General features: G+C 54.0%; 1 protein-coding gene across 8 annotated transcripts; it reads right to left on the bottom strand.

The window, feature by feature from the left end:
• Positions 1–556: 556 nt before the first annotated feature.
• On the bottom strand, positions 557–24,103 carry LOC122174265 (zinc finger and SCAN domain-containing protein 20-like). 8 transcript variants are annotated; one of them, XR_010592826.1, is made up of 4 exons: positions 23,598–24,103; positions 21,978–22,134; positions 17,364–17,452; positions 557–12,650 (listed from the first exon to the last, which is right to left on the bottom strand). XR_010592826.1 is itself a non-coding variant. In XM_065568180.1 (3 exons), exons 1-3 carry the CDS (start codon positions 22,663–22,665, stop codon positions 12,093–12,095), a joined length of 861 nt encoding a protein of 286 aa, XP_065424252.1. In that variant the 5' UTR covers positions 22,666–23,122; the 3' UTR covers positions 557–12,092. The 8 variants fall into 8 exon arrangements, 1 of the variants encoding a protein (XP_065424252.1); XR_010592827.1 differs by lacking the exon at positions 17,364–17,452 and adding an exon at positions 13,325–13,384 and having other exon boundaries at positions 23,598–24,102; XR_010592824.1 differs by lacking the exon at positions 17,364–17,452 and having other exon boundaries at positions 557–13,384; positions 23,598–24,096.
• Between the last annotated feature and the right edge of the window lie 24 nt (positions 24,104–24,127).

Below are 24,127 nucleotides of genomic sequence, written 5' to 3' on the forward strand. Positions count from 1 at the left end.
TCTTCTAGAGGTGTAAGAGATGACAGCATCTGCCATTTAATTTTCTGAAATAATTCAATGTGGACCATTGTTTCTGGGGTAGGCTGAAGCCTGAAAGTTTTTTTGCGGGGTCGGCCATCAGGTGTGTGTTTGTGACGTCAGCATTCTCTGAAAACGCTTCCCAGTGGCCCTAGGATTGAATGGGGATGCTGAAAGCATTTACCCTGATCCCCAAAAGGCTTGCAGAGTTCAGGTGTGTTATTGGAAGCTCCTCATGTATTGGTAAGTTCAAATTGGCCATGGTTTGATTGTATTCACAATTGTACTCTGGATTTTGGGTGTGGGTGTATGTGCTAGAGTAGGCAACCATTGATTTTAATGTTCCAGTTATAATTTTTATTGCAGCATTAAGCTGCACGTCCAAAAACTTGGTATGTAGCTGCCCATGCACAATATTCTGCAGTTGAGAATACCCAGTGCCAGAGGCGCTGTTCAAAGCGTGTGTGCATCAACACTGCATGTTGGGCCTGCAAGTTTTTGGAGAGGCTAGTCCTTGCTGTTAACCTTTTCACATATCTTCCATGAAGCTTTAGGAGCCAAGCTTCTGGTCAAGGTTACACCCAAGTACTTTGGACAGGGCTCATTTCTGACCCGTTGACCTCAAAACGTGACACTGAGTGGCTCCTTTGTGGTTCTGCTGTTTACTTGAAAGGCTTTTACCAAGATTTTGGAGGTGCTGAGGTGGAGTTTCCAGTATTAAAAGTATTATGTTGAGGTCGATGGCCAGGGTGTCACCACTTGTGGTAAGATCTTTGCCCTGTACTGCAAGATGGAGGTTGTCAGCATAAATGAATTTATACAAAATTGTGTCAGGTAAATTGCTATTGTAGATGTTAACTAGCAGAGGAGCCAGCACGATCCTTGAGATATACCATCCCTGGGGGTGCTTGCTTTGCTTATCTGCCCAAGCAGAATGACACTGTATCTATGATCGCTCAACACTGATGGCAGGAGTCATGTAGTGCTACAGCATTTGATGGGTCTTGATACTCAGAGCAAGGGCCCAGATCTCCATAACTGATCCATGCAGTAGGGATGGAGGTGGCAATCAGGGTACATCTGAACATGTGGCAGTTGCCTCTGTCAAGTCTGCCCCCCAGGTTTGCTGTTTTGCCATATATTTCAGGAAGTGCATAGGCTACCTGGGGATGCAGTGGGAATGATGCACATGGGACTGAGTTCCTCCCCGGGGTAAAGCTCACTGGAGTCAATAGATTCACACCAGGCATAAACTTGGTCCTAGAAAGAGCTATGCGGTTAAGCCAAGGTGAGGTGTGATTCTGGATGGCAAGTGCTGTTAAATATTCTTTTGTTTTCCTGTGCCCTTCCTGCTGGTGATTTCCTGGGCACTTCCTGCTGGTGAAGGGCTGGAGAGACAATTCTGGAAATTTAAGTCCTCCTGTTTCTCCATAGGTCGGATACTTGACTGGCAGCAGGAGGGAAACTTCCCAGACACGGCCCTTCCAATGAGGCTCAGCCCTGAGCTTGAGATCAACCTCGGGCAGCGAAAGGCCACACTGGCCTCGAGCTCTCTGCCGGGACTGCTCACAAGGGCTTAGCGTCCCGTACCGCACCCCCAGACACTACTATGGCGATGGGAGAGCTGTTCCAAGAGGCGGGAGCTGTGGATGGGAGAAGCTCTCCCATTGGCATAGCACTGTCTACACGAAGGGGGGGGAGTGGGGGTGAGTAGGTCAATGTAACTATGTTGCTCAGGGGTGTTTTCTACACCCTTGAGCGATGTAGTTGTACCAATGTAGGGCTGTAGTGTAGACCTGGCCTCAGGCACGTTATTCTGATGACTATAATGCTTTAGTTTCCCACTTACATTGCAACATGATTTTAGTCTTTGCTATATGCTTGAGCACCACTAGAGTTAGAGATTCATGCGCCGCACCAGATGACAGCTGGAATTCCAAGGGAAGCAGCTTGGAGGCGCTACAGCCTCTCAACAACACATGTACACATTTTTTTAACATGGGCCTAACCTCCTCCTCAGAAATGGCTGAACTGTTTTAGCTGAAATGTTTAATAAAAAAGAGGGAAAAAATGCACCTGAGGTAGACACCCAGCATGGAAACTTCAGCCTGAATGGTTGAAGTTTGGTCAAGTTAAAAGTGACTGAAAACAGGATCTTATCATGGAAAGTGTTGGGAAACCTTACCTATAGGTAGCACTGCCAGCTCCGTCTCTAATAAAGTGCTTGGGGCTCCTTCAGGGTAGAAGTGTAATGTATTTAGAGGGAAACCCAAACCTAAAGCCTGGATCAAGACACTCCTGATTTTGAAGGGAGCAGGAAGGTGTTGACATTGGAATCCAACAGCAGCTCTTCTCTAACTGGCCAGCTCTGAACATCTCTCAATTTTGAGGTGGTTGAAATCTGCCCCGGATGTGAATTCTGCAGCTTGGGCCTAGTGCTGTTGTAACTATCAATCATAAAACAGTCAGGGACTCATGATGATAAGAAGACAACGTAATGTTACCTATCTAGACTGACTTTTCCTAGGTATCCTCAAGATCTGCAATCCCCTAATGCCTGCTCCCAAACTTCCCTTGTATTTGTCAAGGTGCTGTTTGAAGATTCCTGGCTCTCTGGCTAGCACTGTAAAAATGGAGGAAAACAACAGGCTCTGAAAGACCTTCTGACAGTTACAACTGGCTTTCTGAGGCCCTTGGCAGCCTGATCAGACATTTAAAGGGAGGGGAGACACGCTAACAAAATTACACATGAAGCTGCATCAGCAACCCTTCCTTCCTTCCATCACACTAGCAAATGTGTCAGTCTCAGTCGGCAGCAGCTGTAGGAGCAGCAAGTGCTTCAGGCCCAGCTGGAAATGGATACACAAGCTGGCTCTTCTGGGGCTGTCCTGCCATCGCAATCCCCATCCTCTCCCAAGAGGACTATGCCACTCCCTATGATCACTGCTGAAAGAGGTGGGGATGGCTACCTAGCAGTGGATTAGTTAAGAAAGTGTCCAGTCACCAAAATGAAAGACCTCCTTTTGCCCCCCTTAAAGAAATGTTAGTGTTCTGTTGTAATAGCCACAACCCTGGTGGCATTTGGGACCATCCCTGTATCAGTATCAAGTTATCCTGCAGTGACTCCAGAGTGTGAGAACCAGCCTCAGGGCAGACTGCTATGAACCAGGGCACAAACCCCAAATTGGCTGGAGTTCACCCACCAGTTATCAAGCACCTCAAGCACCATAACAGCCTGAACATGGGGCATGTCTACACTGGCAGAGTTACATCACCGGCAGCTACAAAGAGCGCTGAAGGGAAACCGCTGTTGTGTGTTCACACTGGCAGCTGCCTGTGCAATAGTGTGTTCACACTTGCGGCACTTGCAGTGGTATTCCGAGCAGTGCATTCTGGGCAGCTATCCCACAGAGCACCTCTTCATCTTCTGCTGCTAAGACTTGTGGGAAGGCGGAGGGGGTCACGGGGCATCGTGGGTCCTGTCCCAATGCCCCATGATGCATTGCTTCGCATCCCAGCAATCCCTGTGCTTCTGTCCCCATTTGGCGCCATCTTTCAACCGTTTGTGTACTGCGCGTCCTGCCTCTTTGGGCTGCAGGAATGGATCCCAAACTGCTGACCAGTATGCTGCTCGCTCTAACCAACACGTCACGAGTGGCAGTGGAGTTATTCCTGAAATTACAAATGCAAGAGGAGTGCGACATTGATCTCGCCACGCGTAGTAGCTACGACACGAGTTTGCTTGTAGCATTCACAGAGGTGCTGATCACAGTGGAACGCCGCTTTTGGGCTCGGGAAACAAGCACTGAGTGGTGGGATCACATTGTCATGCACGTCTGGGATGACGAGCCATGGCTGCAGAATTTTCGGATGAGAAAAGCCACATTAATGGGACTGTGTGAGGAGTTCGCCCCAGCCCTGTGGCGCAAGGACATGAGAATGAGAACTGCCCTGTCATTGGAGAAGCCTGGGGTGATTGAACTGTGGAAGCTGGCTACTCCAGATTGCTACCGATCAGTCGCTAACCAGTTCGGATTGGCAAAGTTGACCATTGGACTCATGTTGACAGAAGTGTGCAGGGCCATTAATCGCATCCTGCTCCAAAAGACCATGACTCTTGGCAACGTGCATGACATTATGGATGGCTTTGCACAAATGGGCTTCCCTAATTGCGCAGGAGGGATAGATTGCACGCATATTCCAATTCTGCCACCAGACCACCTAGCCACCGAGTACATTAATCGCAAGAGGTCTTTCTCAGTGGTTCTCCAGGCGCTTGTGGATCACTATTAACACAGGCTGGTCTGGAAAGGTGCATGACGCCCGCATCTTTCAGAACACTGGCCTGTTCAGGAAGCTGCAAGCTGGGACTTTCTTCATGGACCAGAAGATCACCGTAGGGGAAGTTGAAATGCCCATTGTGATCCTGGGAGACCCCGCCTACCCCTTAATGCCGTGGCTCATGAAGCCATACACAGGGCAACTTGACAGCAGCAAGGAGCAGTTCAACAACAGGCTGAGCAAGTGCAGCACGACTGTTGAGTGTGCTTTTGGCCATTTAAAGGCCCGCTGGTGCTGCCTCTATGGGAAGCTGGACCTGGCCGATGACAATATTCCTATGCTTATAGCCGTGTGCTGTGCGCTCTATTATATTTGTGAGGGGAAGGGTGAAAGCTTCACTCAGAGCTAGACCACAGAGGCTCAGCACCTGGAGGCTGAATTTGAACTGCCAGAGACCAGGGCTATTAGAGGGGCCCAGCGCAGGGCCATAAGGATCAGGGATGCCTTGAAGCAGCAATTTGAAGCTGAAAGCCACTAATATTTGTTGCTGTGCTCGGGATTGCAGTGCTTGTAATGCTAGGAGGTGATTGGTGCACATGATGCAATAAGGGAGTTTAACATAATTGTATGTTGCTTTGCAGTGCTCTTTTTGTTTTCAATTAATAGAATAAAGATTGCTTTCAAACCAACACAATTCTTTTATTAAAAGACAACAACCGGAGGAGAGAATCAAACAAAAAAAAACATCAGCAGGGAGGGGGATCGGGAAGGGAAGGTCCCAGGAGGAGTCGTCATCCCAGGATGGCTAAAGATTTGTGTATGTCCAGGGATCATATCCAGCCTTCTCCTTTGGAATTCAATGCAGCGGGTGCTGGACTTCAGCAGGGCCAAGCTGCAGAGGGATGGGTGTTGAGTGCAGTGGGTAGTGGGAGTCCACAGTGCTGGACTGTGAAGGGGGAGGAGTGGAATGTCATGGGTATAGACTGGAGCCAGGAGGTTGATAACAGTGTGTTGGCGGTGTCTGGGGGGGTGCATAGGAAAGAGTTTTGCGACAGCGGCTGCCGGCAAGGGCGAGCATGGAGCTGCTCGGTTTGCTGAGCTAGTATCGCCTGGAGCGTGTCCGCTTGGTGCTCCATAAACTTTAAGAGCCGCTCCTTGGCTTCATTCTGGCGCGCAGCATTCTCCTTTCGGTCCCTCTTCTCGCTGTCCCACCACTCCTTCAGTTCCTGTTTCTCGGCGACGGAGTGCATCATAACCTCACGCAGAAAGTCCTCCTTAGTTCTTATTGGTCGCTTTCTAATTCTGCGCAGCTGTTCAGCTGCCGATAACAAAGAGGGAGGCTGGGCTCCCAGGGTCATCTCTGTTAAGCCAAAATGCAACATTTTACAGAAGCAGTATGGTTTGTAACCATGGGTGAAAGTAACTTAAAGGACTTGCTGGTACTCCGGAGTCCTGGAGAGGGGCGTGGCTTCCACCGGAAGAGGCGTGGCCTCCACCGAAAGAGGCGGGGCCTTTAAATCCCCAGGCCTAGGGCTGTGGTAGCAGCAGCTGGGAGCCCCAAGCCCTTTAAATCACCCAAGCTCCCAGCTGCAGAGGTGTCTGGGAGCCCTGGGGTTCGGGGGCTATTTAAAGGGGACGATTTAAAGGGCCCGGGGCTCTAGCTGCTGCTACTGCAGCGGAGCCCCGGGCCCTTTAAATTACCGACGGAGCCCTGGGGCTCCAGCAGCAGGGCCCGGGGCTCCGGCTGCTGCTACCCACCAGGGCCTTTTAAATCGTCTCCGGAGCCCTGCTGCTGGAGCCCTGGGGTAGCGGCGGCAGGTCTCCGGTGGCTATTTAAAGGGCCCAGGGTGTACAGGCAGCGGGAGCCCCAAACCCTTTCAATAGCCACCAGAGCCCTGCCCTTTAAATTGTCCCCGGAGCCCTGGGGTAGCGGCAGTGGGGCTCCAGCGGCGATTTAAAGGGCCCGGGGCGGTAGCGGCGGCAGGAGCCCTGGGCCCTTTAAATCGCCACCCGAGCCCTGCCACCGCTACCCCAGGGCTCTGGCAGTGGGGCTCTGGTGGCAATTTAAAGGGCCCTGGGCTCCAGCCCTTTAAATTGCTGCCTCAGGAAGCCGGTCCACCCCGGTATGGCACACCAGCTCTTGCCGGCAGGGGTGGCAGGTTTGTAGAAATTTTGGTGGTGCCCAGAACCTGCCCCTGCCTAAACTCTGCCCCCCCCAACTCCACCCCCACCTGCCCAAGGCTCTGGGAGGGAGTTTGGGTGGGGGAGGAGGTCTGGGGTGCAGGCCCTGGGCTGGGGCAGGGGACTGGAGTGCAGGAGGGGTGCAGGGTGCAGGCTCTGGGAGGGAGTTTGGGGATGGGAGGGAGTGCGGAGGGAGGGGGTGCAGGTTCTGGGAGGAAGTTTGGGGATAAGAGGGGGTGTGGAGGGAGGGGGTGCAGGGGTGAGGGCTGTGGGGTGAGGCTGGGGGTGGATTTGGGGTGTGGCTGGGGATGAGGTGTTTGGGGTGTGGGAGGGGACTCAGGGCTGAGGCAGAGGGTTAGGGTGCATGGAGATGAGGGCTCTGGCTGGGGCTGGAAATGAGGGGTTTGGGGTGTTGGAGAGGCTCAGGGTTAGGACAGAGGGTTGGGGTGCGGGGGGATGAGGGCTCTGGCTGGGGGTGTGGGCTCTGGGGTGGGGCATGGCTAGGGATGGGTTTGGGGTGCAGGCAAGCTGCCCTGGGACTGGAGCCAGAGAGGAGGACTCCCCCCAGCCCTCTCCCTGCCAGCAGCAGTGAGCTCTGGGGTAGGCAGGGCCGGCTTTAGGCCGATTCAGCCGATTCGGCTGAATTGGGCCCCGCGCCAAGAGGGCCCCGCGCTGCAGCTGTCCGCCCTGCCCCCAGCTCACTTCCCCGTCCTCCCCTCCCCTGCACGCCCCGCCCCCTCCCCTGCTTCCCGCGAATCAGAGATTCGCGGGAAGTCTGAGACTAAGCAGGGGCGGGCCGGCCGGCAGCATGAGGTAAGCTGGGGTGGGGGCGGGAGAAGGGCTCCGGGGAGGCGCGGCCCGTTCCCGCAGGCCCCAGCGGCTCCGGCCCGGTCCCCGCGGCTCGGATTTCCCCCCCCCCCCCCGGCGCAGCCCCCACGGCGCGGCGCGGCTTCCCCCCCCCGGCCCCGCGGCGCGGCTCGGCTTCCCCCCCCCGGCCCCGCGGCGCGGCTCGGCTCCCCCGTCCCCCTCGCGGCGCGGCGCGTCCCGTCCCCCCCCCGCGGCGCGGCTCGGTTCGTCCCCCGTCCCCCCCCCGCGGCTCGGTTCGTCCCCGTCCCTCATCCCCCCCACGGCGCGGCGCGGCTCGGGTCCCCCCCGTCCCCCTGCAGCGCGGGTCCCCCCACGGCGCGGCGCGGCTTCCCCCCCCGGCCCCGCGGCGCGGCTCCCCCGTCCCCCTCGCGGCGCGGCGGGGCTCGGGTCACCCCGTCTCCCCCCCGCGGCTCGGGTCGTCCCCGTCTCCCCCCCCGCGGCGCGGCTCGGTTCGTCCCCGTCCCGTCCCCCCCCGCGGCGCGGCTCGGTCCCCCCCCCCCCCCCCGCGGCGCGGCTCGGTCCCCCCCCCCCCCCCCGCGGCACGGCTCGGGTCCCCCCCCCCGCGGCGTGGCTCAGGTCCTGGGGGCGGGGCTTGCAGCAAGCCCCGCCCCCAGGAATCAGGCCCCGCTCTTGCTAAAGCCGGCCCTGGGGGTAGGGACCCCTTTCTCTCCCCCGGCAGCACACTCACCCCCCCCACTGCTACTGCACGTGCTCCTAGGGCCCCTCTCAGGTCCAGGAATCCCCCTCACCTCCCCTGTGGTGGGTGCCATGCTGGGGTGGGAGGCTGCTATCACATGTGCGCCTCCTCCCCTGCTGCTGCCCCTCTGTGACGAACTGGGCCTGTTCTTACTGTGGTCTGTGAATGCTGACAGGGGAGTGTGGCTAGGATAGTCTGCATTGGGGGATGGGAGTCTGAGTCTGCCCGAGGGCGAATACCTGAGCGTGTAACATGAGAACCCAGGAAGGGGTTGGAGGCCAGGTGACACCTTGGCCCGGGAAACTGAACAAAGGCTGTGGGAGGGGTCGCTGAAGGCAGAGTGCTGGAAGCGGGCTGGAGAGATGGCTGGGAGGCAGAGATGGCTCTGACCCCCCAAAGGGGGGTGGGCTGGGATGCCCTGGGACCCCAAGCTGGACCTAACTGAGGGGGTCCTGTTGTCTGTGCCTGCAAGACCTGTCTTGGACTGTATTCCTGTCATCCAAATAAACCTTCTGCTTTACTGGCTGGCTGAGAGTCATGGTGAATCGCAGGAAGCCGGGGGTGCAGGGCCCTGAGTCCCCCAATACTCCATGACACCCTCACTGTAGCCTCACTGGGCGTGGGGGATGGGGCTGCCCCTTGCCCAGCGTGGGGCAAGAGCGGTGACTGTGGGCGGGGGGGGGGCAGCTGTACTGGTGGAAGGTCCCACTGGAAAATGAAAGGGTCTGAGGGGGAAGGGCAGCCTGCTCTGGCAGTAGTGGAGAGGGGACACTAGGACCCTGCGGTGGCAGTTAATACAGGCAGGCAGCATGGAGCTTCAGGAGAGAGACACTGAAGGGAGGTGCACGGGGGCAGCAAAGGGGGACCAGCCCACACTCAGGGGAGGCACGGGGGGGGGGGCAGCAGGTGGGGCCAGGGGGGAGACCTGGCCCCGAACATTCGTGGAGCTGGGCCCCCAGACCCTCAATAATAGGTAAGGTTACCATATTTCAATACTGCAAAAAGAGGACACTCCACAGGACCCTGGCCCCACCCCAACTCCACCTCCGCCCCAACTCCGCCCCTTCCCCAAAGTCCCCGCCCTAAATCCGTCCCCTCCACTGAGCACCCTGCATTCCCCTTCCTCCCTCCCGCCCCGCAGCTGCTGCTGCGCTGGGGAAGTTGCTTCGGCCCCCTGCTGCGGTGGAGAGCGGCGGGAACCGGGAAAGTTGGAGCCCGGGGAGGAGGCGGTCCCCTTACCATGCCTCCCTATTTTCCCGGACATGTCTGGCTTTTTGGAAATTCCTCCCGGATGGGGATTTGAGGACCAAAAAGCCGGACATGTCCGGGAAAATCCGGACGTATGGTAATCCTACCCCAGAGCTGCCTCCTGCCCGCCCGCCGGACCCCCCCAGGCCTCACCCCCTCCCATAGCCCCCTACCCTCAGAATCCCCCCACCTCAGAGTCCCCCACCCTTCACCTCCCTCAGAGGAGCCTCCACCCTGCTCCCAGCCCGACCCGGCGAGGCTGCGGCAGCTCAGGCTTCGGGAGGCGCTGCAGCGCGGGCCCTTCCCGGGTTGGGGAGCTCGGGCTCCTGGGAGCCGCCGCCGCCGAGAAACTCTCCCCTGTGCCGGACCCGCCCCCGGGCAGCGGCTCCGCCGGGGGGGAGGCAGCCCTGGCTGCACGGACCGCTGGCGGGGGGGTTCCTTGCACAGCCGGGACAGAGGGGGGAGACTGAGGCTCTGCCAGAGCCGCAGGGGATGCTCGGAGGAGGGAGAAGCGGCCACGGGTCCCCCACACCAGCAGCTGGCTGCAGAGACGCCACCGCTCCTAGCTGTGGGGCGCAGGGTTGCAGCAGCACGGCGGGGTTGCAATCTGCAGGCTGAGCGAGCTGACACCCCAAGAGGAGGGGGGCAGTGGGTAGGGTTATCATACGTCCATATTTTCCAGACATTTTTATATATTTAAAATATCCTCCTGGACGGCAATTAACAACTAAAAAGGCGGACATGTCCGGGGAAATACGGATGTATAGTAACCCTATATTAGGGTTACCATATTTCAACACTGAAAAAAGAGGACACTCCACAGGGGCCCTGGCCCTGCCCCAATTCCGCCCCCATTCCAACCCCTTCCCCAAAGTCCCTGCCCCAACTCTGCCCCCTCCTCTGAGCACCCCGCATTCCTCCTCCTCCCTCCCACTCTGATCTTGATTGGGGGTTGCTAAGTGCTTCCCTGCTCCCCACTCGCCCCGCAGCCCCTGCAGCCTCTGCACCCCCCTGCCCTGCTCCCCACTTGCCCTGCAGCCTCTGCACCCCCCTGCCCTGCAGCCTCTGTGACCCCTGCTCCCCACTTGCCCTGCAGCCCCTGCACTCCCCATTGCCCTGCAGCCTCTGCACCCCCTGCCTGCCCTGCCCCTGCGCCCCCCTGCCCCTGCCTGCCCTGCCTCTGCGCCCCCCTGCCCCTGCCTGCCCTGCAGCCTCTGCGCTCCCTGCCTGCCCTGCTCCCCCGCTCACCCGGCAGCCTCTGCACCCCCTTGCCCTGCAGCCTCTGTGACCCCTGCTCCCCCCTCGCCCTGCAGCCTCTGCACCCCCCTTGCCCTGCAGCCTCTGTGACCCCTGCTCCCCACTCGCCCTGCAGCCTCTGCACCCCCCCGCCCCTGCAGCCTCTGCGCCCCCCGCCTGCCCTGCCCCTGCAGCCTCTATGCCCCTGGCTGCCCTGCTCCTCCTCGCCCTGCAGCCTCTGTGCCCCCCGCCTGCCCTGCTCCCCCGCTCACCCGGCAGCCTCTGCCTGGCGGGGGCTTCGGACGTTCAGCGGCGACCGGGGCGGCGCGGGTCCCTGCAGCCCTGGCACACGCCGCACTCCCCGCCCCGCGCCGCAGCCTCCTTCCTGACACCGCTGAGCACGTTCCCCGGCCTGTCTGTCCCCGCTGGAAACAGCTCTTGCGGCGCCGGGTTCTGAGCCGCGCGGGGGCCGCAGGAAGGGTTCCCCAGTGGCTGGGGGGTCCCCGCCCGTGAGGGAAGCCCAAGCCGCTGGCTGGGCCCGGCCTCCCCGTGGTCCTGCGGGCTTGTCTGGGGCGCGCGGTCCGCCTGGCCTGCAGGGGCAGCAGTGGCCCCTCCGCAGCCTTCTGCGACTGCGCCCCCTCCCCCCCACCCGAGCTCGCTACAATGTAGCCGGGGCAGCTGGGCTGCGCTGCGGATCCGGTGGGTCGTGCTGGGGCCGGGCGGATCCTGGCTTATGCCTCCCTATTTTCCCGGACATGTTTGGCTTTTTGAAAATTCCCCCCGGATGGGCATTTAAGGACCAAAAAGCCGGACATGTCCGGGGAAATCCGGACGTATGGTAACCCTACTCAATATTGCTGGAGCCAGGAGGAGGAGTCAGAGAGGGAGAGAATGTTCCATTTTCTCGCTGGTCCTCTGTACCGGCCCGTACCGGCTTACTTTCACCTCTGCTTGCAACACCCAGACCACAGTGCTTTAAAACACAGCCAGTACTCTCACACCTGTCACTAACTGGCTGGCCCCAGGCAAGCACACATGAGCCACAAGACCCCCAAAATGGTGAGTAGCCTCAGGGACAGGGAAATCACTCTTCCCGGACCCTGCTGTACACTGGGCAGGTGGCTCTTGGGAAGAGCCAGCACTGTAGGGGGGGGGCCTGATAATCATTCCTGTCCCCACACTTTCCATAGGCTGTGTTCATTATGGAAGATATCTCGCTGCTGAGGGTGAGCAGGGAATCAAGGGAGGGTCTTCTCCAAGACTGCAGCTTCCACCCTGGCCCCTATGCGGCTCGCCTGTGTGCAGCAATGGTCCCTCCCCGCCCCCCGTGACGGCACAGTGGCGCGGGAAAGTTACTGTTAATGGGGCAAGAAACAAAGCAGCTCTGCTGAGGAACCTGCGGCAGTGGATTGCCCAGTATTTCCACGAGAGTTTCCTGGGGATCTCTGAGGGAGATTCCCGTGAAGTGAGGGAGTCAATCAACAGCCTGTTCTGCCACTCAGACTAGGCATGTGGTGGGAGACAAGCCTGCTTTCTGCAACCCTCCTGCCCCCAACAACTCGCTTCAGCGATTCCCAAAATCAGATCCAGTTTGCCCTCCGCCAAGATCCAACTGCTGTGACTGGCTAGCCTCCTCCGGGGTAGAAAAGAGCTCCTGGCTGCCTGCATCTCTGACCTCCGAGTCATCCTCTGCTTCTGGGTCCCCCTCCCCCTCTTTGTCCAAGATTTCCTCCTCCTGGCTCGGTCCACTCTCGACTGGCACGCGAGCCACCGAAGTATCCACAGGGGTCTTCGCAGTGGAGGTGGGGCCGCTGCCGAGTATCACGTCCAGCTCTTTGTAGAACCAGCAGCTCGTGGGCACAGCACCGGAGCGGCGGTTTGCCTCCCGCGCCTTGTGGTAGGTGTTCCGCAGCTCCTTCACTTTCACCCTGCACTGCAATGTGTCCCGGGCATGGCCCCTTTCTGTCATGCATCGTGAAATCTGTCCGTAGGTGTCATAATTCCTATGGCTGGAGCGCAGCTGGGACTGGATAGCCTCCTCTCCCCAAATGCCGATGATGTCCAGCAGATCAGCATTGCTCCAAGCGGAGGATCGCCTGGTGCGTGGAGCAGGCATGGCCACCTGGAAAGATGCGCTGAGATGCATCAGCAAGCAAGGGAGGGGACTTTCAAATTTCAAAAGGAATGTAGGGGTTGGGGCTGACGGTTGGTCACCTGAGGGCAGGGCAGTAGAGTTCAAATGGGTGGCCAGAGAGGTGAGAACAGGCATTGTGGGACACCTCCCGGAGGCCAATTGCAGCGCTGTAATCGCCATGGTGTCTACACTGGCACCGCAGCACTGTAGCCCCGGCGCAGAAAGTTCTACGCCTCTCGTCAGGCTGGGTTTTTTGAAGCGCTGCAACTGCGCAGTTTCTGCGCACTAAGTGCCTTGGCAGTGTGTGCACCTCGGGACTGCAGAAAGCTGCTTTACTGCACAGAAACTTGCCAGTCTAGACAGGCCATAGAGTCACAGACTAGGGTGACCAGATGTCCGATTTTATAGGGACAGTCCCGATTTTTGGGTCTTTTTCTTATAAAGGGTCCTATTACCCCCCACCCCCTGTCCCGATTTTTCACATTTGCTATCTGGTCACCCTATCACAGACAGTTCCCCTGGGGTGCTCTATCTTGTCACCTAGGCAAGCCAACCATTGTGAGAGATGATCCCTAATAGCAGGAATCACAGCAATAATAATAATAAGTTAATAAACGATGGTCCCATAACCACCACCCTATACCGGAAACTGCTATACGTACCTACATGCCTCCAGCTTCCATCCAGACCACATCACACGATCCATTGTCTACAGCCAAGCCCTAAGATATAACCGCATTTGCTACAATCCCTCAGACAGAGACAAGCACCTACAAGATCTCTATCAAGCATTCTTAAAACTACAATACCCACCTGGGGAAGTGAAAAAACAGATTGACAGAGCCAGAAGAGTACCCAGAAGTCACCTACTACAGGACAGGCCCAACAAAGAAAATAACAGAACGCCACTAGCCATCACCCTCAGCCCCCAACTAAAACCTCTCCAGCGCATCATCAAAGATTTACAACCTATCCTGAAATATGATCCCTCACTGTCACAGATCTTGGAAGACTGACCTGTCCTCACTTACAGACAGCCCCCAAACCTGAAGCAAATACTCATCAGCAACCACACACCACACAACAAAAACACCCACCCAGGAACCAATCCTTGCAACAAAGCCCGATGCCAACTCTGTCCACATATCTACTCTGGCGACACCATCAGAGGACCCAACCACATCAGCCATGCCATCAGGGGCTCGTTCACCTGCACATCCACTAATGTGATATATGCCATCATGTGCCAGCAATGCCCCTCTGCCATGTACATTGGCCAAACCGGACAGTCTCTGTGCAAAAGAATAAATGGACACAAATCTGACATCAGGAATCATAACATACAAAAACCAGTCGGAGAACACTTTAACCTCTCTAACCACTCAGTGACAGACTTGAAGGTGGCAATTTTGCAACAGAAAAGCTTCAAAAACAGACTCCAACGAGAAACTGCTGAGCTTGAATTAATATGTAAACTAGATACAATCAACTTAGGCTTGAATAGAGACTGGGAGTGGCTGGGTCATTACACAGATTGAATCTATTTCCCCATGTTAAGTATCCTCACACCTTCTTGTCAACTGTCTGAAATGGGCCATCTTGATTATCACTACAGTTTTTTTTCTCCTGCTGATAATAGCTCATCTTAATTAATTAGCCTCTTAGAGTTGATATGGCAACTTCCACCTTTTCATGTTCTGTATGTATATATATCTCCTCACTATATGTTTCATTCTATGCATCTGAAGAAGTGTGCTGTAGCCCACGAAAGCTTATGCTCAAATAAATTTGTTAGTCTCTAAGGTGCCACAAGTACTCCTGTTCTTTTTGCGGATACAGACTAACGAATATTGCTAGGTTTCAGAGTAGCAGCTGCAAGTTACTTCCAGTCCAAAGGACCAGTCCCTTACCCCAGGTCAATTGCACCTTAGATCTCACACCAAAAAGACTGTGCTTGTAGGGTGACCAGATGTCCCGATTTTATAGGGACGGTCCTGATTTTTGGGTCTTTTTCTTATGTAGGATCCTATTACCCCTCACCCCCATCCCGATTTTTCACATTTGCTGTCTGGTCACCCTATGTGCTTGTAGCCAATCCAGTAACAAACTATTGAAAGATTTATTAATAGGAAAAAGGAAATAAGTGAGTTATTTCCAAGGTTAAAGCAGGTGTGTGTGTGGTACACACTTACTTATAAATGAGTTACAATCTTAAGGTTCAAAAGGTAACAGAAGCTTCGATAATAAGCAAGCTCTATATGTCCTTAAGGGCTAACCCAGGCTAAGCAGCTAGGAACATCTTGCTTATGGCTAGAAACCTTCCCTTCAGATTGCAAGCAGCATAGAGATACAGTTCCTTCTTGTTAGGGTTTTTTTATTCCCTTCCCCCCCCTTGCACTTTGAGCTGCAAACTCAGCTGATGGAAGGAATTCACTTGCATGACTCATCTTCATGGGGTGGAGGAGGGGGGAGAGCAATCAAAGTAGTTCCACAGTAGTTCACCTGGTGTCAATGGGCCTTTCCTGTTGGCCAGGGTGTAACACATTCTGTTGGAGACCAGCATTTCACACTAGTTAATAAGAACAGGAGTCCTTGTGGCACCTTAGAGACTAACAAATTTATTAGAGCATAAGCTTTCGTGGGCTACAGCCCACTTCTTCGGATGCATATAGAATGGAACGTATATTGAGGAGCTATATATACACATACAGAGAGCATGAACAGGTGGGAGTTGTCTTACCAACTCTGAGAGACCAATTAAATAAGAGAAAAAACAAACTTTTGAAGTGATAATCAAGATAGCCCAGTACAGACAGTTTGATAAGAAGTGTGAGAATACTTACAAGGGGAGATAGATTCAATGTTTGTAATGGCTCAGCCATTCCCAGTCTCTATTCAAGCCTAGGGGTACGTCTACACTTACCGGAGGGTCCGGCGGCAGGCAATCGATGTTCTGGGATCGATTTATCTTGTCTGGTTTAGACACGATAAATCGATCCTGGATCGATCCCGGAAGTGCTCGCCGTCAATGCCGGTACTCCAGATCGGCGAGAGGAGTACGCGGAGTCAACGGGGGAGCCTCCCTGCCGTGTCTGGACCCGCGGTAAGTTCGGACTAAGGTACTTCGAATTCAGCTGTAGCTGAATTTGCGTACCTTAGTCCGAAGTGGGGGGTTAGTGGGGACCAGGCCTAAGTTGATTGTATCTAGTTTGCATACCAATTCAAGTTCAGCAGTTTCTTGTTGGAGTCTGTTTTTGAAGTTTTTCTGTTGCAAAATTGCCACCTGCAGGTCCGTCATTGAATGACCAGACAGGTTAAAGTGTTCTACTGGTTTTTGAATGTTATGATTCCTGATGTCAGATTTGCGTCCATTTATTCTTTTGCGTAGAGACTGTCCGGTTTGGCCAATGTACATGGCAGAGGGGCATTGCTGGCACATAATGGCATATATCGAAAGATGATCCCTCGCTCTCACAGATCTTGGGAGACAGACCTGTCCTTGCTTACAGACAACCCTCCAGCCTGAAGCAAATACTCACCAGCAACCACACATCACTGAACAAAAACACTGACCCAGGAACCTATCCTTGTAACAAAGCCTGATGCCAACTCTGTCCACATATCTATTCAAGTGACATCATTATAAGACCTAATCACATCAGCCACATCATCAGAGGCTCGTTCACCTGCACATCTACCAATGTGATATATGCCATCATGTGCCAGCAATGCCCCTCTGCCATGTACATTGGCCAAACCGGACAGTCTCTACGCAAAAGAATTAATGGACACAAATCTGACATCAGGAATCATAATACTCAAAAACCAGTAGAACACTTTAACCCGTCTGGCCATTCAATGACAGACCTGCAGGTGGCTATCTTACAACAGAAAAGCTTCAAAAACAGACTCCAAGGAGAAACTGCTGAGCTTGAATTGATATGCAAACTAGATACAATCAACTTAGGCTTGAATAGAGACTGGGAATGGCTGAGCCATTACAAACATTGCATCTATCTCCCCTTGTAAGTATTCTCACACTTCTTATCAAACTGTCTGTACTGGGCTAGCTTGATATCACTTAAAGTTTTTTCCTCTTACTTAATTGGCCTTTCAGAGTTGGTAAGACAACTCCCACCTGTTCATGCTCTCTGTATGTGTGTATATATATCTCCTCAATATATGTTCCATTCTATGAATCTGAAGAAGTGGGCTGTTGCCCACGAAAGCTTATGCTCAAATAAATCTGTTAGTCTCTAAGGTGCCACAAGTACTCCTGTTCCTTTTGCGGATACAGACTAACACGGCTGCTACTCTGACAGTAGTTAATGTCTCTCTCCTCTCTGGTGATTTACACAGTCACAGAGGCTTATACTGCAATACAAATGTTTAAATATTACCTTACAATATGGGTTACAGATGTTATAAGGGAGATTAATGCATGCAGCAGTTTACAAACATTCAATGAAGTCTAAACACTAAGCCCATTTTTATCATCCTAATACCTATTTTAACAATACTAACACACAAGTGTGCCAGACTGATTTCAGCTCTGTATCGGTCAGTGCTCAGTTAAAACATGGGAGACACCTGGTCTGCCAGTGTCACAATCATAATACATTAGAAGGGAAATCTGCACTCAATCTATACTGTGTGTCTGCATGCCTCTATGCCCACCTCCACCCATGAGCCAGCACCCACCTGCTCCTCTGTGTCTGAATGTCCTCATGTTCCATAGCTTTTCTCCTCCTGATAGTCCTTACCCCTCTCTCCTGCTCCTCCCACTCCCCCTGGAGATAGATCAGAGATCAATCTGGTTAGATCAGGGGCGGGCAAACTTTTTGGCCTGAGGGCTGCATCGGGTTTCATAAATTGTATGGAAGGCCGGTTAGGGGAGGAGGTCGTGCCCCCCCACACCTCCTATCTCCCCCCCCCCCGGGACTCCTGCCCCATCCAACCACCCCTTCTCCCTGTTCCCTGACTGCCCCCGGAACCCCTGCCCCTGACTGCCCCCCCATCCAACCCTCCCTCTCTTTCCTGATGGCCCTCGTGGGACCCCTGCCCCCATTCAACCCACTGCTCCCCACACAACCACCCCAACTCCTATCCACACCCCACCCCCTGCCCTCTATCCAACCCCCCCTACTCCGTGCCCCTTTACCGCACTGCCTGGAGCGCTGGTGGCGCTACAGCTGCCACTACGCAGCACAGACACCGGGTCAGGCTGCGGCTCTGCAGCTGCGCTGCCCCAGGAGCTGACAGCCCCGCCTCCCAGCGCATTGCGCCAGCAAGTGAGCTGAGGCTGCGGGGAAGGGGGGATAGCGGGGGAGGGGCCGGGGGTAGCCTCTCGGGCCAGGAGCTCGGGCGCCGGGCAGGACGGTCCCGCGGGCCATAGTTTGCTCACCTCTGGTTTAGATTCTTAGGGCTAGTCTACACTGGCAACTTTAAACGTGGCTTGTGTAGTCGTGGCAGAGCGCTAGGAGAGAGCTCTCCCGGCGCTCTAAAACCCCACCTCCACGAGGGGCGTAGCTCCCAGTGCTGGTGCACTGTCAACACTGGCACTTCACAGCGCTGAAACTTGCTGCGCTCGGGGGGTGTTTTTTCACACCCAACTGAGAAAGTTGCAGCGCTGTAAAGTGCCAGGGTAGACAAGCTCTTATACAGCGTCCATCACCAGGATATCTGACCCTGCTCCATGCCATCACCCATATTCAAGAAAGATGAATTCAAATGGGAACAGGGCCACAGAAGAACTACTAGGTGAGCAGGGGTATGGAGGAGAGGAGACAGGAAAAGCTTGGTTTGTTTAGCAAAAAGAAGGCTGTGAGGGGATCTGATTGCTCTCTATGAATACATTGGAGGATAAACACCAGGGAGGGGAAAGAGCTACTGGAGCTAAAGGACAGTGTTGGCATAAGAACAAACAAGGATAAACTGGCCTTGAAGAAATTGAGGCTGGAAGTGAGAAGGTTTCTAACCATCAGAGGAGAGTGTGTCTGGAACAACCTCCCAATAGGAATTGTGGGGGCAAACAATTAGTTTAGAGAGAGAGACGGACAAATTTATGAGTAGGATTGTATGGCTGGGTTGCTTGTGATGGTGGGAGAGCAGGACTCAGTAGTCCTGGGGCTCACTTCTGGTTTATGTCTCATGTTCCTAAAGCTCATTATTCAGGGATTCCCTCCCACAAAGGTGGTTTGATTTTTGAGGGTTTATTTTGTTTTTTTTGGTCTCCTTCCTCTGAAGCATCAGGGCCAGCCACAGCTGGAGATAGCACACTAAATTGGGTAGAAAAACAACAAGGAGTCCTTATGGCACCTTAGAGACTATCAAATGTATTTGAGCATAAGTGGGATATAACCCACTTCATCAGATGCATGGAGTGGAAAATACAGAGGAAGTTATAAATACACAGCACATGAAAAGATGGGAGTTGCCTTTCCAAGTGGGGGGTCAGTGCTAACAAGCCAATTCAATTAAGGTGGAAGTGGGCTATTCTCAACAGTTGACACAAAGGGGTGAATACCAAGGGAGGAAAAATCACTTTTGTAGTGCTAATGAGGCCAATGTAATCAAGGTGGCTCATTTCAAACAGTTGACAAGAAGATGTGAGTATCAACAGGGGGAAATTAGTTTTTGTAGTGACCCATCCACTCCCAGTCTTTGTTCAGGCCTAATTTGATGGTGTCCAGTTTGCAAACACCATCATAGGACCTAACCACATCAGCCACACCATCAGAGGCTCATTCACCTACACATCTACCAATGTGCTATGTGCCAGCAATGCCCCTCTGCCATGGACATTGGCCAAACCGGACAGTGTCTACGCAAAAGAATAAATGGACACAAATCAGACATCAAGAATTATAACATTCAAAAACCAGTTGGAGAACACTTCAGTCTCCCTGGACACTCAATAACAGACTTAAAAGTGGCAATTCTTCAACAACAAAAATTCAAAAACGCAGTCCAACGAGAAACTGCAGAACCGGAATTAATTTGCAAACTGGACACCATCAAATTAGGCCTGAATAAAGATGGGGAGTTGTTTTTGCTGATACAGACTAACACGGCCACCAGGTCAGCTCCCAGACTACTGCACTGGGCAGCACAGCATGGGGGAAGAGATGACCAGCCCTCTGTGTAGAAAGAAGTGGTTCAGGACTATTTATAAAATCTGGACAAGCACAAGTCCATGGGGCCAGATGTGCTGCATCCGAGGGTGCTAAAGGAGTTGGCAGATGTGATTGCAGAGCCATTGGCCATTATCTTTGAAAACTCATGGCAATTGGGGGAGGTCCCAGATGACTGGAAAAAGGCTAATGTAGTGCCCATCTTTAAAAAAGGGAAGGAGGAGGAGCTACAGGCCAGTCAGCCTCACCTCAGTCCCTGGAAAAATCATGGAGCAGGTCCTCAAGGAATCAATTCTGAAGCACTTAAAGGAGAGGAAGGTGATCAGGAACAGTCAGCATGGATTCACCAAGGGCAAGTCATGCCTGACTAACCTAACTGAATTCTATGATGAGATAACCTGTGGATGAGGGGAAAGCAGTGGATGTGTTATTCCTTGACTTTAGCGAAACTTTTGATACGGTCTCCCACAGTATTCTTGCCAGCAAGTTAAGAAATATGGGCTGGATGAATGGACTATAAGGTGGATAGAAAGTTAGCTAGATCGTCGGGCTCAATGGGTAGTGATCAATGGCTCCATGTCCAGTTGGCAACCGGTATCGAGCGGAGTGCCCCAAGGGTCGGTCCTGGGGCCGGTTTTCTTCAATATCTTCATTAATGATCTGGAGGATGGCGTTGACTGCACCCTCGGCAAGTTTGCAGATGACACTAAACTGGGAGGAGTGGTAGATAGGATACAGAGGGACCTAGACAAATTAGAGGATTGGGCCAAAAGAAACCTGATGAGGTTCAACAAGGACAAGTGCAGAGTCTTGCACTTAGGACGGAAGAATCCCATGCACTGCTATTAGGGACCAAGTGGCTAGGAAGCAGTTCTGCAGAAAAGGACCTGAGGGTTACAGTGGATGAGAAGCTGGATATGAGTCGACAGTGTGCCCTTGTTCCCAAGAAGGCTAACAGCATTTTGGGTTGTATAAGTAGGGGCATTGCCAGCAGATCGAGGGATGTGATCATTCCCCTCTATTCGACATTGGTGAGGCCTCATCTGGAGTACTGTGTCCAGTTTTGGGCCCCACACTACAAGAAGGATGTGGAAAAATTGGAAAGTATCCAGAGGAGAGCAACAAAAATGATTAGGGGGCTGGAGCACATGACTTATGAGGAGAGGCTGAGGGAACTGGGATTGTTTAGTCTGCAGAAGAGAAGAATGAGGGGGGATTTGATAGTAGCCTTCAACTACCTGAAAGGGGATTCCAAAGAGGATGGATCTAGACTGTTCTCAGTGGGAGCAGATGACAGAACAAAGAGCAATGGTCTCAAGTTGCAGTGAGGGAGGTCTAGGTTGGATATTAGGAAACACTATTTCACTAGGAGGGTGGTGAAGCACTGGAATGGGTTACCTAGGGAGTTGGTGGAATCTCCTTCCTTAATGGTTTTTAAAGCCTGGCTTGACAAAGCCCTGGCTGGGATGATTTAGTTGGGGTTGGTCCTGCTTTGAGCAGGGGGTTGGACTAGATGACCTCCTGAGGTCCCTTCCAACCCTGATATTCTATGATTCTATGATACCACTCAGAAACCTGGATGGGGTGGGGAAGGACTGTGAGGTGGCACTGAGCATTCTCTCTTTCAGATGCTTGGTGGGCTGGTTCTTGCTCACATGTTCAAGGTCTAACTGATCACCATATGTGGAGTCAGGAAATTTTTGCATTCTGTTGCAGTATGGGGTGCGGGTCACTTGCCAGGATTATCTGAGTGTATCTCACTTAATAATTTCTCTGCCACTGCAGGAGCCTCGGGCACTCATGCACCTCGGTCTCTCCTATTCTCTCCCTGTGGCACATACTAGTCTAGTCTCCCGTGGGCTGTAATACTCTGGTATAATTTTGGTTGCTGGGTTTGGTGTGTGGGTGCTGCGTGGTGATGTTGGCTTGTGATAGACAGGTCAGAATGGATGATCTGGTGGTCCCTTCTGACCTTAAACTCTAGGACTATATTACCTGTTCAGACTAGGACCCACACAAGAGTATCTCCAAAGGAATTTTCACCCACTAGAAACACACTGGATATGGTCTCAATAGGTCAAACTGGAGAAGATCACAATCATGGATGTCTAAACAAGGTCTGAAAGAAATTAACATTCATTTAAGAAGCAGAGAAACTGAATGCACACTATATTGTACATACCTGAGCCTCTTCCAAGGAAATCTGTAGCTCAACGGCTAACCACGCTGTTTGAAACCTCCCACCTACAGTTCTGCAAAGAAATACTGTGTGGACCCAGGAGTTCCTCCACCAATGGCTGAAAAGCAGAACTGGGATGTTCCTCCACCACCTGCAGAAACTAGAAAAGAATATCAAACCTGGTGCAACTCCAACCAAAGCAGCCATCAATCCCCCCACTGCAATATGTCAAAGGATCAAAAACTAAATCCAGACAGAAGCAGAGTCCACTCCTATATGACTTCAGACCAAAGACCCCCACAAACTTCGCACCAACAGACTCCCACCAAACCCTTTGCCTTAACTCACCCTCACACCCTGGAATATGTAGTCTCTGACCAAACACAGACTTAGTGACCATAAACTAGATATAGAAATGGGCCACGTCTACACGACGGGCTAAATCGGCACCGCTGTGATCAATCCAGCAGTGTCAATTTAGCGGGTCTGGTGTAGACACGCTAACTCGTTAGGTAACTGAACTGGCCTAACTTAGATCGACTTACCTCGATAGTGTTGACCAGCCCTTCACATAATACTCTTGGGGGAATTCTGTGCTACTGCACGTGTGCAAAATTTGGGTCCCCCACAGATTTCTTTGCTTCCCCGCAGAAAAATGACTTTCGGACAGGGAAGCTGCAAGAGCAGTCATGCACCCCTCCCTAGCAGAGTAGGTACATAGTTTCAGGCACCCAGAGCAGCCGGCAAAGAGGTAAATCACTACAGGACTGGGGACACCCCAGCCAGTGGCTCCTACCCTGAACCGGGATCAGCTGCTAGTCCTGGCTGGGCTGGAGGCAGGAGGTGACAGAACTTCCTCTTCCCCAGCAAGGAGCATCTGGGGCTGTGTGAGAGCCATCCCCAGAAACCTCCCCCAGCTGCAGGAAGCTCAGCATCCATCCCTGCTTCCTGCCCCCATCACTCCTCAGCTGCAGGGGGAGGGGTCACTGTATAGGAAGCTGCTCTCCCATCCGCCCAATTCCTGTGCATCTGGACCTCCCATACTGACACCCCCACCAAGCCTCACCCCATACATCCAGAACCCCCCTAGCCCTCCATACCTGAACCTCAACCCCTGCACCCAGACCACCCCCCACTGAGCTCCCTACACTCAAACCCCCACCCTGACAAGCCCCACCCCTATGCACCTCCCTGAGCCCCCACATTCATACCCCCACGCCACTGACCAACTAGCTGCACCAAGATCCCTGCCCCACTCCCCCAGCACCCAGACCCCCCTGCTGAGACCCCCCACACCCAGACCCCTCCACTGAGCCCTTCACCCGGAAGCCCCTGCAGAGTCCCATTGCCCCTGCACCTGGAACCCCCCAACAAGCCTCTGTGCATCCAGATCCCCCCACACCTAGACTCTCCACTGAGCTGCCTGCACCCAGATTGTCCCACACAAAATCCTCGCACCCCACACCTGCATCCTCCCACTCTGAGCTCCTTCACACTTGGATCCTGCCTGGTTGAGCCTGCCTGCCTCACACCTGGTGCGCCTGGCACAGAGCGGCAGGGACCCAGGATGTTTCTGGGGTAGGCTCAGGCCTTGTGCTGTGTCAAGGTCAGGTGCAGCCTCACCCCTGAATCCGTGTCCGGGGGAGGGGAGGCTGCAGGGTGATCTCCCATCTTCATACAGCCCGTGGCCTGTGCTCCCCGCGGCCAGGCTGGAGCCTCTGCATTTAGTTATTGACAAATAAAACTTGCCGAATTTTAAACTATTGTGTGCAGAATGTTTAGGTGCAGACTCCCCCCGGGGACACCACAAAGCACCGTGCAGCAGAGGGTGCAGCCAGCAGGCGCGAGGCAGGAGCCTCAGTACCACGGTGACACTCGAGCCAGACTATCCCCTACAGACGAGTGTCAGGCAGCTACTGCCCCACAGGCTCACTCCGGAGCCGAGTTTCCATGGGGAGAACCCCGCAAGGAAAGTGAGGGCAGAGAGCGATCGGCCACTGATCCGCCGGGGACACTGACAGCCGCCCCGGGAGCCTGGGAACATCGCTGCGAGCCCCAGACACAGGCAAACCCGGGCCGGGCCGGGGCCAAGAGCAGAGACCCCCGCGCACACACACACTCCCCCGCGCTCTTGTGGTGCCAGCGAAGAGTCT

The sequence above is a fragment of the Chrysemys picta genome, chromosome 15 (assembly GCF_011386835.1).
Source record: "Chrysemys picta bellii isolate R12L10 chromosome 15, ASM1138683v2, whole genome shotgun sequence".
NCBI lineage: Eukaryota > Metazoa > Chordata > Testudines > Emydidae > Chrysemys > Chrysemys picta.

Coding starts and splice junctions, on each gene's coding strand:
- LOC122174265 (XM_065568180.1), bottom strand. CDS start 22,665: ATGACTGCTCTTGCAGCTTCCCTGTCCGAAAGTCATTTTTCTGCGGGG. Junction 22,135..22,519: donor GGCTGGTCAACACTATCGAG/GTAAGTCGATCT, acceptor ATTCTTTTCTAG/TTTCTGCAGGTGGTGGAGGA. Junction 12,651..21,977: donor TTTCCTTGGAAGAGGCTCAG/GTATGTACAATA, acceptor GCATCTTTCCAG/GTGGCCATGCCTGCTCCACG.